The 14,084-nt window shown below is 56.3% G+C and overlaps 1 protein-coding gene across 7 annotated transcripts in view; it reads right to left on the reverse strand.

Annotated features, from left to right (window-relative positions):
- Window positions 1–14,084, reverse strand: part of MROH1 (maestro heat like repeat family member 1) — a 120,014-nt gene that overhangs the window by 18,893 nt on the left and 87,037 nt on the right. For 5 of the 7 annotated variants that reach the window (XM_050800819.1, XM_050800821.1, XM_050800824.1 and 2 more), the window contains 17 exons: window positions 9,786–9,893; window positions 9,498–9,642; window positions 9,334–9,374; window positions 8,942–9,083; window positions 8,585–8,637; window positions 8,067–8,174; window positions 7,632–7,751; window positions 7,227–7,349; window positions 6,252–6,398; window positions 6,138–6,164; window positions 5,160–5,282; window positions 4,835–4,914; window positions 4,357–4,471; window positions 4,153–4,248; window positions 3,427–3,531; window positions 1,256–1,391; window positions 1,013–1,125 (listed from right to left, as the gene is read on the reverse strand). In XM_050800819.1, coding sequence (XP_050656776.1) covers window positions 1,013–1,125; window positions 1,256–1,391; window positions 3,427–3,531; window positions 4,153–4,248; window positions 4,357–4,471; window positions 4,835–4,914; window positions 5,160–5,282; window positions 6,138–6,164; window positions 6,252–6,398; window positions 7,227–7,349; window positions 7,632–7,751; window positions 8,067–8,174; window positions 8,585–8,637; window positions 8,942–9,083; window positions 9,334–9,374; window positions 9,498–9,642; window positions 9,786–9,893 — 1,782 coding nt within the window. The remainder of the gene's footprint in view (window positions 1–1,012; window positions 1,126–1,255; window positions 1,392–3,426; window positions 3,532–4,152; window positions 4,249–4,356; window positions 4,472–4,834; window positions 4,915–5,159; window positions 5,283–6,137; window positions 6,165–6,251; window positions 6,399–7,226; window positions 7,350–7,631; window positions 7,752–8,066; window positions 8,175–8,584; window positions 8,638–8,941; window positions 9,084–9,333; window positions 9,375–9,497; window positions 9,643–9,785; window positions 9,894–14,084) is intronic. The other 2 variants (XM_050800822.1, XM_050800820.1) reach the window with 1 other exon arrangement.

Consider the following 14,084-nt stretch of genomic DNA (forward strand, 5'->3'; position numbering starts at 1 on the left):
GGAGCCTGGGCGGGCTCCTGGAAGGTGGTGCCTGGGCAGCTGCAGGGCTGAGGTCACAGCCCCCTCCTCGGGCTCCTTCTGACTAGTGAAGTGGGCTGGGAGCAGCCCTGTGGTGCAGTCGCCCTGGAGCTCTCTACAACACGGGGTCAAGGGCAGATAGGCCTTAGCTCACCCCTGTGATCCCAGCACCAGAAAGGGCCCTCGTGACCTACCCCTCCTTCCTTTGTAGGAGACACAGTCTCTGGACCTGGAAGGCCTTTCCTAAGCACCAAATGGAGACAGGCAGTGTTCCAGCTTGGGGACCCACATGAGAGCACGGAGGGAGGGCAGCTTTCTTACCCCCTTGGAGGGACTTTTTTTCCCCCCTGAAATGCAATACTTTAAATACTCAAGTTTGTCTTCTAATATGCTGAGCCTCGGGGTGGACCTGGCAGGCATGGGTCGTGGGGGGTGGGGGACGCAGTGCCCAGGGCCATCATCCTCCCTTCAGATGGCAGTAGACAAAGCACCTTGACCCGCTGGAACCAAAGGCAGGGCCCGCCCCTGGCCCCTTGGCAAGAGGGCTAGAGCCCGCTGCACCCTGCAGGCGATGACCCTAGCCCCCCACGTGGCTCTTGGGTAGGCTTTGGGGACAACACCACACAGGGCAGCCGCTGGAGATTCTGTTCCAGAAACCTGCATTTTCATGAGAGCAGGCCAGGGTGTCAGTGGCAGGCAGAGAGCGGCTGGGCCTCATGGCACCCCATTCCCTCCTTGGCCTCTGCCAGGTCTCAAGACAAACAGCACCTTCCTCTCGTATGGACTGCACTGCCCCAGCGTAGGCGGGTGTGGGTGATGGGGCCAGTGCAGGGTAGCGCCAGCAACTAATGCAAACACCCAGGCCCTGCCCCGTGCCCACTGGCCATGGGTGGCACTTACAGAGGCTAGGGGAGGCCAGGTGCTGCCTCGGAAGTCCCTGTTAGCCCCAGACAGTGCCAGCCTGCCTTCTGGCCGCGGAGCTCCCAGCTGGTACCTGGCCTATGCTGTGGCAGGTGTGGAAGAGAATGGTGGGGTCAGGGTGCACGAGGCCATCCTTGAGGCTGAGGAGCCGCTCCGCCACGTCATCGCGGTAGTCCCGGGAGAAGCCTGAGAGGCGGCAGGAACGAGCAGTCCGGCTGAGGCCCTCCCTGGCGATCCCGCAGCCTGGACTCTGCACCTCATCCCTCCCGGCACCCCTGAACGACCAGGGGCCCCCACACTCCTGATGAGGGCTCACCCTCATAGCCGAGCTGGAGGTAGAGCAGGGAGTAGACGCAGTCAACGGCCTCCTGGCGGGTGGCAGGCCACAGGTCTGCGCACCGTGGGGAGAAGAGGCCAACGAGAAGGCCCAGGTTGTGGAAGGGCACCAGGGCCTGGAGGAGGAGATGCCTGGGCTATTGGAATGCTGGGGATGAGTGGATGCCACCTATGCCACCTGCACCCAGGGGAGGGTTGGAGTGTGGCCAGGAGTGCTGCTGGTGTCCACCAAACCCTGGGCCCTCACTGTGGCCAACATAGCCCCCAGTGAGTTCCTCCCTCCCCTCCCGCTGCAGCGTGGGTGCTGCTCAGCTCAGCTCTGACCACACCTCGTCTACACCAGGGCCACACAGGCTCCCAGGCTGGGCCCCTACAAGAAGGAAGGCCAGGTCATGCCGACATGGGCACACAGGCGTGTGCAGGCAGACGGACAACTGGGGTGCGGAGGGGGCCCCAAATGGGAGGAGTGCACGGGCTCTGCCAATCTGGGTGAGGGGCAGGACTGTACAAGACCCCCTCACACCCTGACTCGTCCTGGTCCTTCCTTCCAGAGCCTTTCTGCTCTCCTCAGTCCTGCCCCTCCCATGCTCCTATAGTCAAACACCTTCCTTCTACTTCCACACCTCCTCCCCAGCAGATGCACCTGTCCCCCTCCCACCACCTAGCTCCCTTTTCAGCCCCTACATGCGAGGCTTCCTGGGAGGTGCTCCCACCCTGCCCTCGCACAGGATCCTGGGCTCAGACGCTCCTATCAGATGGAAACCTGGTATCTGCTTGGGCGCCGCTGAAACTCCTCATCCCCAAAATCACCACTGATGAGAAAGAATTTCAAGTCAGAAGGGAAAGGCTGGAACGTTAGAGAAAGACTGCAGGTGACCAGCCACTGTTCTTAGGCTAGGCATCCATCACACCATGCACCAAGGTAAGCTTCTGCCAGACCAGGGTTATGTGATGAGCAGGCCATGAAAGCATGAGGTGGGAAGAGCCCTGAACACACAAGATTTGGCCACATAAAGAATGAAAGTTTTGGGCACGGTCGCTCATGCCTGTAATCCCAGCACTTTGGGAGGCTGAGGCAGGCAGATCACTTGAGGTCAGGAGTTCAAGACCAGCCTGGCCAACATGATGAAACTCTGTCTCTACTAAAAATACACAAATTAGCTGGGAGTGGTGGTGGGCGCCTGTAATCCCAGCTACTCGGGAGGCTAGAGCAGGAGAATCGCTTAAACCCAGGAGGCAGAGGTTGCTGTGAGCCAAGATTGCACCACTGCACTCCAGCCTGGGTGAGAACAAGAGACTCAGTCTCAAAAAAGAAAGAAAGGAAGGAAAGGAAGGAAAGGAGGGAGGGAGGGAAGGAGGCAGGGACGGAGGGAAAGAAAAGAAAAGAAAAGAAAAAAGGAGAAAGTTAGTTTTGGTGCATTAACAAAAGGCCAGGTGCAGTGGCTCACGTCTGTAACCCCAGCATCTGTAATCCCAGCACTTTGGGAGCCACAGACAGGAGGATCACTTGAGCCCAAGAGTTCAAGACCAGCCTGGACAATGTAGCAAGACCCCATCTCTACAAAACAAAAAAAGAAAATTAGTTGGGTGTGGTGGCATGCACTGTAGTCTCAGCTACTCGGGAGGCCAAGGCAGGACGATCACTTGAGTCCAGGACTTCCAGGCTGCAGTGAGCTGTGTTTGTACCATTGCCCTCCAGCCTGGACAACAGAGTGAGACCTTGTCTCAGGGTAAAAAAGAGAGAGAGAAAAGAAAGCCTAGAATAATCCTGATAGATGACAAAAAGATATTTAGCAAAATCTAGTATCTGTTCCTGATAAAAGTTTTCATTAAAACAAACAGATGCTTGTGGAGCATGATAAAAAAAAAATATCGTGAACCAAATCCAGCACCGCGCTGAACAGTGAAGCCCTGGAGACCAGAGGCGCACGTTCCTCCCGGCTAATGGTGGGCCCCTGATGACAACGGACTCGACTCTGAGCAGCCATCCCTGACAACTGCTGGCCCTGACAGGCCCTCAATCCACGTCTCAAGGAAGAGGACTGTGGCCTGAGCTGGGGTGGGGGCCAGAGGAAGCCAGGAAGGCAGCTCACACTCTGGGTCATGAGTGCCACAGGCAGCAGCGTCCGGGCCAGGGACCCAGGTACTCACGCTGACACGCAGCTGCTCCAGGAAGTGGCGCAGCAGGAGGGCGCTCAGGCCCAGGGCCCGCGCCCGCTCGTGACCTCTTGGGGACTTGATCCATGGGCTCAGGTGCTGAGGAAGAGGGGGCTTCACACAGGTACTGCTCAGAGGGCAGCCCTGGGAGCAGGAGCCTTGTGCATCGTGGGCCAGCTCAGTGTCCCTGCCAGGCCATCCTTCCCAGGCTACAGGGGGCCAAGCCAGAGACCCAGAGTGGTGCCAGCCTCAGGCCACCATAGCTCCTCTGGCCCTGCCACTCTGTCCTCCAGTCTGGTCACAGACACAACCCAGCCCAAGTGGAGCCGGGGCCAGCCAGGACTGTGGAAGGACAGGGTGGAGGCCGCCCTGGTCCTAGAAGAACACACTGAGCATGGGGGTCAGCCCTACCCTCGCCCACCACAGTGCCACCCTGGTCGCGGCCCCCAGTCAGGAGCCATGGGTACCTGTGGGCCCCTCCATCCCTGTGCCATGCAGTGGTGGGAGAGGACAGGCTCCAGAGGTCCCACCTGGGTCAGGGCCTCCCCATCTGCTTGCTGGCCCAGATGGGAGGGGGTGCACCTGCCTGTTCATAAACCACCCCCAACTGTAGAGAGCACCAAACTGTCCCTAGGGCGCCCCCATGCGGAGAGAGGGCCAGCAGCCAGGTGGAGTGCCCTCTGTGCCCCCACCCCATCCCCATGACAGTCCCCCGCACACCTCAATCATGATCTGCAGGCCTTGGGGGGTCATGTTCCGCTGCAGGAGGCTCGTCAGCAGACCCTCAAGGGCGTGCAGTGTCTCCAGATACAGGGGCTGGAAGGAGAGCCAGGCCGTGCGGCCCCACCAGTGACTCTGCCGCCTACAGCGGCCTTCCTGCCGCTCTCATGGGTGTGAACACAGGCAAGGGAAACATGGGGATACCTTCTGGCAGCCGCCGTCCTCCTCCTCGGGCTCAGGCAGCAGGGCCATGACGCTGTGCAGGCAGCCACGGATCACATCCGCCCGGGCCTGCTCGTCCAGCGCCGGCTCCACAGAGCTGACAGGCAAGTTAAGGGCCCCAGACAATGATCCTGAGGCTGAGGCCCAGACACCCAGCAACCCAGGCCTGTGTGGGCAGCACAGCCACTGCCATGTTTACTCTGCTCCAGACCACGGCGGCACCTCACGCACACGCACACACATGTAAGCACGCACACACACACACGGCACACACATGCGCACGGACGTGCACACGCACGCACACACGCATACACACACGTGCTCACGCATGCACGCGCCCAAAGGCGCTCGCACACGCACACACACACGCACGCACACACGCACACACAGGCACACGCACACACATACACACACGCACACACGCAGATGCACGGGCCTGTGCAGAGGCAGGAAAGGATACACCAAGTAAGTGCAGGTGAGCATGGCCTTCTTCCGAATAGGTGTCCTAAGGGAGTCTGGCGGCTCTGCCCTGATGAACTCCTGGGTGAGGCAGGTGCATGACTCAGCCCTTGGAGGAAACCCCAGCCCTCCTCCCTGGTCAAGCTCTGTCCCCCAGCCTAAGTGACAGGCGGGGCCCGAGGAGCAGAGCCCCATCTGTCCCTACATGGCCCCTCCCATGTTCCCAGGCTGTCTTCATGTTATCACCCTCGGCGCCCCCAATCCCCACCTTGCCTCAGTCTCCCAGGAACACGCCTGAGGACCCACCAGGCCACGGCCATGCTCACCATCATCTGTGCCACCAGCTCTGCTTTCCGGGTGAAGTGGAAGGAGCCAGCCTGGGTGCTGCTGCAGATGGCGCGGCTGACCATGCACACACTCTGGACGAGGCACAGCTTCAAGGCTGGGTCCTGCAGGGACGCAGGGCTACAGGAGACGCCCACACCCGCCCTCCAGGGCTGAACCCGCACACACCCCCTTTTCCTTCCTCCGAAGCCAGACGTGCTGCACTCTGCTCTCACAGGAGCTCTCCAGTCAGCTCTCCTGCTTATCAAAGTCTGTGTGGAAGAAGCAGGGGGCCACCCAGGGGTTCCCCCGTGTCACACTCCAGAGAAGACAGGCCACAGAGCAGACGCTGTGTGGTGTGACCAGAGGGCCCCCCACAGTAGGAGGAGAGTCCTCCGGGGAGCGCTAAAGGGCTGGGAAAAGAACCTCTGAGAACAGCCCTGCCCTCCCAGCCACCGCAGGAGAACCAGAGGGCCTGTTTTTCAAGGAGGGGCTGACTGTCCCGAGAGAGGGGCTTGTCAGGTTAGTGCCAGGAGGGCCAGAAGGGAAACTTGTTAGTGAGGCTGGGGTGAGGCCTTGGGGGCCAGTGGAGCCTACACTGCCACTTCTACTGGCTTTGGGCCTTGTCCCCTCTCCTAGGTGGTCACTGGGGTCCAGGGAGGTACAGCTCCCATGAGCACTGGGGAGCAGAGCCAGAGGAGGTTCCAGCTGTCCTGGGATGGGTGGGGCTGGCTGAACTCCTGGGGGTGACAGCCCACGACCCGGCCCCTCGGAGGCACAGACGCCTCCCTTCTTCCCACTGCCGTCCAGGGCCCAGGCCAGGGCAGGAGCCCTGGTGATGCTCTCGAATGCCCTGTGGGGACCAAGATCAGGAAGCCCCAGCAAGCTCCCCTCCAGCCTCTGCCCACGAAGCTCAACCCGCCCAGAGGAGAGCTGAGAGGGGAGAAGCCAGTCCAGCACTTAATTCCTACACACTGTACCTTGGTTTCTACCTTTACTCCCAGAACCTGAACAACAAAAAGTGAAATGAGTTAAGATGTGAGTCCCCGGCAGCCCCAGCTCCCCTGGCGTGGCAGGCCCACTGCGATGCCCACCTTGGTGTTGAAGTGCTGGCAGATGTTCCGGAGGATGTCTGACTCCACTTTGGCCAGCACCAGCTCCTGGGGGGCCCGGGCCGCCACGTGCCCGTAGCACAGGATCAGAGCACTCTTCACCTTCTCCACCTCGTTCTCGCTTCGATCCTGAGAGGTCAGAGGAACCAGCGGGACTTCAGTTATACAATTACACTCCCCGACAGGAATCCTTGGCCTCAGAAACTCCTGAAGTCCTCCCAGAAGAAGGGCCAGAGCCAGTCAGTGACAGCAGAGGTGTGCCCCAGCCGTGCAGGGCACCACCTGAATCTGGGGAGGGGGAGAGCCTCTTTGAAAGGGGCAGGAGTATAGGCAGCCAGCCAGGCATGGGCCCACTGGGTACCGAGTAGCACAGGGCTGAGGGTCAAGGTAGCGTGGCCACGTGTGAGAGTCAGGCAGGAGGCAGCCGAGAAGAGCTCGAGGCCCCATCCTTGCTGCACTGCAGATCAGCCTCGATCCACACAGCAAGGGCTGGGAAGCCCTGCGTGCTTGGTCCCGCCCTGAGATGCTGTAATTGGGACAGTTACGGGAGACAGAAAATAGAGGGACCACGACCGGGATGGGGCCTGCGGTAGGGGCCCACTCCTTCCTTAAACCAGGCTCAGGCTCCGCCAGCATAGCCGGTGGCTTTGGTGAGAACGCAGAATCTGCCGGCCACCAGGGGGCAGAGGCCTGCCCCGGCCGCAAGCCCCTCTCATCACCCACGCCTGGCAGAGATGCGGCCCTGGCCACAGCTACGTTTGCCTCCGGGAGGCCATTCTGCCTCCCTCCCCACTGGGAGTGCCCACGCACAGGCCCCACCCATGGAAGGAATGCAGGAGCAAAAATTGCTCCAGGGACGCAACCAGCTTCCTGCCCCACTCCAGCCTGCAGGGCACCCCCGAGCCTCAAACTTGTGGATAGATAGCTGTCCCCAGCCCTGCACGGTGTCAGCCTAACCTTAAAAATGTTGAGAATGCCGATGGATTTTCTGAAGACCTCTGACCTCACGAAGTCCTCCAGCTGGGCCAGCGTATCCTCGAGGTGGGAGATGGCACAGATCCCAAAGCAGCAGGCGAGGCCCTGGGGGGCAAGACACTTACCCCAGGCAGGGGAGAGCACACGCTGCCACACACACACGCACACGGTCACGCGTGGACACGGGGCACACCCACATGTACACACATGCACACACTTGCATACACATCAATAGATCGCGCACTCTGTGCATATACGCACACCACACGTGTACGCACACATGCACACACAGGCATGCAGCCTGGCTGGCTGCCTCAGAGAACAGCAGGTGACCGCCGACCTCCAGCCCTAGGGTGTCTGGGGCTTCTGCAGGGAGAGTGGCCCCACCTCACGTTCTGCCTCCTCCTGGTATCTGGCTGTTTCCAGCAGCTCTTGAAGGTGCTTCCTCACCACCTCCTTACTTGAAGCAGCACCCAAGGTGGTTCCTATGCATTTGTACAGGAAGTTCTGAAACAAAACCAGAGAACATGGCTATGCCTGACTCCTGAGTACAGGGAGACCCAGTGCCGCCACGGGGCTGCCCCTGGGGTGCACCTCCTGCCCACAAGCTGATGAGAACTGCAGAGTGAGTCCGGGGCAACATCTGAGGAATAAGGGGTGGGGCCAGTGGGCTCTCACACCTCCTGGCCCTCAGCCACCACGAGGAGGCTCTGCCAGGCCACCAGGGCCACGGGAGACAGGGCCCAGACAGCAAGTGACAGACACGAGACCCAGGAACTCAGAGCCCAAGTACCACATCGAGAATGCCAGCAGGTGCCCCACCTTCTCCTGGGGTGTCTCATCATAGCAGGGCAGCTGTCTGCACAGTTCCAGGCTCAGCTGGCAGATCCACGCGTTGTCAGAAACAATGGCCAGGGTGTCTCGCAGGAACTGCAGGCCAAGACACCACTGAGAGGCTGGGAGCCCGACCCCTCACAGGGCTGGCTGGAGCCTGGGCACATCCCCATGTGCTGTGGCTGCAGGGGCTGCAGGCCGCCTTCCAGCAGAGGCCAGGGGAGGCAGAGCCAACCCTCAGGGGACAGCCATGCCTCAGTTGGCTCACCAGGCAGGGCGAGAGGAGGACCCTGTGCTTGAGGCTGCGGCTGCTAGAGGCCGGTGCCATGTCACAGGAAGGCTGCGGGGGTCTTCAGCCTTGACGCTGCCTGCTCCTTGGCTCCCCAGCCACACCATGAGGTGAGGTTGAGGCAGGTGGCCCAGTCTCTGCCACCTCAGCACCCCCCAGGCCAGACAACACCTTAAGGCCCAGGATGGGCCCTGCCCCGACCACCTCCAGCCCTCACCATCAGCAGCTTCTCCTCCCACTCCTCCTGTGGCAGGGTCTCTTCCGTGTGCTCTGAAATGACAGCCGCGCAGGCCAGTGGGGCTCAGAGCCCAGCACCTGCCCTGGAGCCGGGGATGCTCAGCACAGACAGGCCTCACCGCCCCACCGCCCCCCACCTGCTCCCAGGAAGCACCCTGCGGGAGTGCTTTTCCTTTCTTGGACCACAGGGGAGACTGCTTTTTCCAATTACACAACCCTAGTCCCCACTGGCCACCCTAGTGCCACCTGGTAAAGGTGGGGTCAGAGCTGGCATCTCCCTACCCTGAGGCCTGCCCTCCCCACAGGGCTATGCACCCCATCCTGACCCCGGCCTCACCATCCAGGTACCCCAGCAGCAGCGGGACAGTCGTCTCCCAATGCTGACCCAGCAAAGGGTGAATGTTAGGGTGCAGAACACTGAGGAGACGCAGCGCCGCCACCCCACGTCCGTCCCCCAGGTAGGGGCTGGAAGACACAACCTGAAGAGAGGCAGCGTGGAGCCGGGTCTGAGCAGGGAGCACTGGCCGTGCCCACAAACTGCACCTGCAGGGCCACAGCACCCGACGGGGGGTCTGGCTCTTCCTGAAGCTGGGCCGCCCACATAGAGGAAAACCACGCCTGAGCCCTGACTGCGGCTGCCCACTGAGAAGGTAACCCCTTCCAAGCCTGGGTGGAGCACAGGGACACAGAGTGGGGCACCCGGGCACGCTGTGAAAGGGCAAGGCTCACCAACAGTCTTGCGGTTACAGCATAGGGAGACGGGAGGCTTGCTGGAGATGAGAGGTGGAAATAGTCAGTGGGGGGCTGCCTGCAGCCCTGGGGTGGGGGTCAGGAACTGGAGGATGGGGAAGTGGGGACAGGAGCGGGGAGGTGGGGTACGGCGCCGCACGCACCATGGGCGTCGTACTGGATGAGGAAGGCGTCCGCCCCGGCCTCCTGCCTCTTCTGCGCCAGATGCACGAGGCTCCTGCAGAGCGGAGTCAGGGCCCCGGTGAAGCGCACAGGGGTGAGGAATTGGAGCAGGTATGGCCAGAGGACCTGGGGGAGCGGAGGGCCTGGTCTGCATCCACCCAGAGGGAGGTCCCATGCAGAGAGGGCCCTGCCAGAGGGCCTGCACACCCTGGGCCACCGCCCTAGAGAGCTCTGCTGTCGCCAGGCAGGGACGGGTGCCGTGCACTCACGTGACTCATCCTGTCCACGGTGGTGCTGACCAGGTAGAGGGTGCGCACGCTGACGGCCCGCACACTGTCGGCCTTGGGGTCCTTGCTGCTGGGGCCTGGCTTCTCAGGCTGGAGGAAGGCAAAAGGCAAAGGTGTGCGTGGGCGGCCGTGGTTCTGGGCCTGAGGACACAGCCTGCCCGGAAACAGGGTAGACCCTGGGCCTCGCCGCGGGACATGCAGACGTGTGCACGACCTGCCACAGACAGGAAAGGCACTCTCCGCTAAGATCACCCAAGAAAGCAGGCTCACCTGCCTCAGTTCTCATCTCCAAAACAAACAAAACCTTGAGCATTTGCTAAGCTACTGACTGCATTAAAAAATAACTGCTCATGACGTTGCAACGCCTGCAGGGGAGGAACGGGATAGCCTCTGTGGGAACATAAACCATGTCAGAAAACCTGGTTCCCACCAAGACACCACCCAGCCTCGGCAGCCACAGCGGGCTGGATGCCTGCCGTCCTCTCTGTGCGCTCAGCTACCCGGCAGGCGTCCCTGCAAGAAGACGACTTCTGTTTCCCACACGTTCCATGCAGGTTTTGAAATACCAAAGAGTAAAAGCTCAACGACAAAGCGGCATATTTGGAAAAATGGCAACAGTGCAGGGACTTCGAATCCCTCTCTTTCAGAAGCCAAAAGCCACACAGAAAAAAAAAATAGTGATATTTAGACCTTGAACTTCAATTTTTACAGTAGGCTCTAAAAATATAGATAGAACTTTATACCAAACATGCACAAACCACTTTGAAATCCTGACCATTAGGTCAAAAATAATACTGCAACCAACACTTAGAAGCAGAAACCAACCTGGCCAGACTCAATATAACAATAAATCCACGACAACCAGGAAAACCTGTCGACCTGCAGATTTTAAAGATCATAAAAGAATCATTTGGGTTAATAAAGAAACCAAATAGAAATTGCAAAATACCCAATAACGAACATTGAGGACATACTCCAACTCCACCAGAAACACGAACCTTAGGACACAGACCGGGGACAATGCTCATGTGAAAAAATGCCCCCAGAGTACCACAACAGGGAAACAAGGTACCACTACAGGGAAATGAGGAGACAAGAACAAGGAAAATCCCAGAGACAGGGTGTGAAAAAGTATAACCATGAAATAAAGAATTCAATTCAGGAAACAAATAATGTAACGATTCACTGAGGAAGAAATTACTGACTTGGAAGAACAGGCTGCCGAAGGCTTCAAGGAAGAAGAAATTTAAAAAGAATGGAAAAAGAAAAAGCTGAAAGAGGTGAAGACAGCAGTGCTAGCCTTTGGATAACGGATACACCAGAGTCAGTGAGACACAAAAACAGGGGCAAGAAATACTCAAGAAATAAAGGAGCGAGCTTCCCAGAAACAAGAGACCAGAGGTTCATGGAAGGGACTGCAGAGCGGAGGCACGGGCAGCCCCGGGTGAGTTGGGACGCCATCCTGCGCCAGAAAGGCAGTGGGGCCTCAGGACAGGGGCCTGTGTGCTCCAAGGGGTGCTACTGACCAAGTGTGGGACAGTTTGAACACCAAGGCCAGCAACAGGGACTGCACATGGACCCCTGTGTCAAACAGCAAACCACTAGTCCACACGGAGAGAGATGCATGCACATAAGAATAGGAGAGGCTTTGTCACAACAGAGGCCAAAGAATCAAGTACAGCAATATCACTGGAGTTAGAAAACCATCCATGGATGATAAAAAAATTGATGTTGACTAAGCATTTATTTATTTATTCATTTATTTTGAGATGGAGTCTCACTCTGTCACCCAGGCTGGGTGCAGTGGGGTGATCTTGGCTCACTGCAACCTCCGCCTCCCGGGTTCAAGCAATTCTCCTGCCTCAGCCTCCTGAGTAGCTGGGATTACGGGTACCCACCACCATATCCAGCTAGTTTTTTTGTATTTTTAGTAGAGATGGGGTTTCACCATGTTGGCCAGGTTGGTCTTGGATACCTGACCTCAAGTGATCCACCCGCCTCAGCCTCCCAAAGTGCTGGGATTACAGGCATGAATGACGGCACGGGGTCTGATGCTGATTAATCACAAGAAGATGTTTACTTAATCCCAAAGATCTCCCTACAAACTACTCATTTATTACAAGGCAGAAACAGCAACTTTCCAGTGCCGACACCGAGCACAGACAAGTGAGCAGAACTAACAAGATCAACACTGAAACAAACCAACACTAGGACCCCCGATATGATACATTGGTGGGGACACACAAAATTCCACGAGATTCCTCCCAAAACTGCATCACCTGGGTTAAATCATGAGGAAACACCATCATACCTGAGCTATTCAACAAAATAACTGGTCTTGATTCTTTGAAAGCATCCAGGTCAACAAACACAAGGGCAGGAGGCTAACAGGGCACAGCAGCCACACAATGTATGTGTCTGGGCTGTACCCTGTGCCAGAAAGCAGCTAAAGGGACAGAACTGGGATGACCGAGGAAGTGCATGGATCAGGTGACATGATGGCCTCCATGTTGAATTTCCTGATTGCAACATCTGGACTACGGTTGTGCAGAACAAGGTCCTTATTCTTAGGAAATAAACAAGGCATTCAGTAGTCAGTGATAAAGGGACATAATGTCTCAAATTTTCTCTCAAATGAGTTGGAAGAAAATTGTGCATGTATGTACCTGTGTGTGTACAAATTACACAAATATCATACAAAGGCATAAGAAAAGCATACACCATGATCTCTTATAAATATAGACATGAAAATCCTCAACAAAATACCAGCAAACTGAAGACAACAATGTATAAAAATGATTGTACACCATGACGAAGAATGCGAGTTTAACATCTGAAAATCACCTAATGAAATATACCATATCACTAAAATAAAGAAACAAAAATGACAAGCTCATTTTAGACACAGTAAAAAGCACATCAAATCTAGTACTTCTTCATGACAAAAACATTCAGCAAAGCAGGACTAGAAAGCGGCATCCGTGACCTGATGAAGGCCCACAGCCGGAATCACACCTGATGGTGCCGGCCTAAATGCTTCTACACAAAGAGAAGGAACAAGACAAGGGTGCCGGCTCGCACCAATTTTATTCAACAGTATTGGACGTTCTAGCTGGGGCAGTTAAGCAAGAAAATTAAAAGGCATCCAGGTTGAAAAAAAGAAGTAAAACTATAGTTGTAGATGACACAATCCTTACAGAAGATCCTAAGAAATCCAATAAAAACTATTATAACTAATAAGCAAGTTCAACAAGGTTGCAGTATACAAGATCAATATGAAAGGATAATTGTAGGCCGGGCACAGTGGCTCATGCCTGTAATCCCAGCACTTTGGGAGGCCGAGATGGGCAGATTGCCTGAGCTCACAAGTTCGAGACCAGCCTGGCCAACATGGTGAAACCCTGTCTCTACTAAAATACAAAAACGAATCAGCTGGGCATGGTGGCAGGCACCTATAATCCCAGCTACGCAGGAGGCTGAGGCATGAGAACTGCTTGAACCCAGGAGGCAGAGGTCACAGGGAGCCGAGACCGTGCCATTGCACTCCAGCCTGGGCAACAAAGTGAAACTCTGTCTCAAAAAAAAAGAAAGAATAATTGTATTTCTATAGAGTAGCAAAGAATAAACTGAAAATGAAATTAAGAAAATAATTCAGACTGGGTGCAGTGGCTCACATCTGTGGTCCCAGCACTTAAGGAGGCCAAGGCGGGTAGATGGCTTGAGGTCAGGAGTTCAAGACCAGCCTGGTCAACATGGTGAAACCCCATCTCTACCAAAACAAGAAAAAACAAACAAAAAAACCCCCAAAATTAGCCAGGCATGGTGGTGGGCGCCTGTAATCCCAGCTACTCAGGAGGCTAAGACAGGAGAATTGCTTGAACTCGGGAAGTGGAGATTGCAATGAGCCGAGATTGTGCCACTGCACTCCAGCCTGGGAGACAGACCAAGATTCTATCTAAAAAAAAAAAAAAAAAAAAAAAAGAAAAGAAAATTCCATTTACAATAGCATCAAAAAGAATAAAATATTTATGAATAAATCTAACAAAAGAAGTGCAAAACTCATACTCTGAAAACTACAAAACGTTAAAATAAAGACCTAAAAATATAGAAATACATCCCATGTTCACAGATACAAAGATTTTGATATTGTTAAGATGGAACTACTCCCCAAACAGATACACAGATTCAGTGCCATCCCTATAAAAATTCCGGGTGACTTCTGTGCAAGAATTGACAAGCTGATCCTAAAACAAATTCACACGAGAATTCAAGGGACCCAAA

The sequence above is a fragment of the Macaca thibetana genome, chromosome 8, assembly GCF_024542745.1.
Source record: "Macaca thibetana thibetana isolate TM-01 chromosome 8, ASM2454274v1, whole genome shotgun sequence".
Classification (NCBI taxonomy): domain Eukaryota; kingdom Metazoa; phylum Chordata; class Mammalia; order Primates; family Cercopithecidae; genus Macaca; species Macaca thibetana.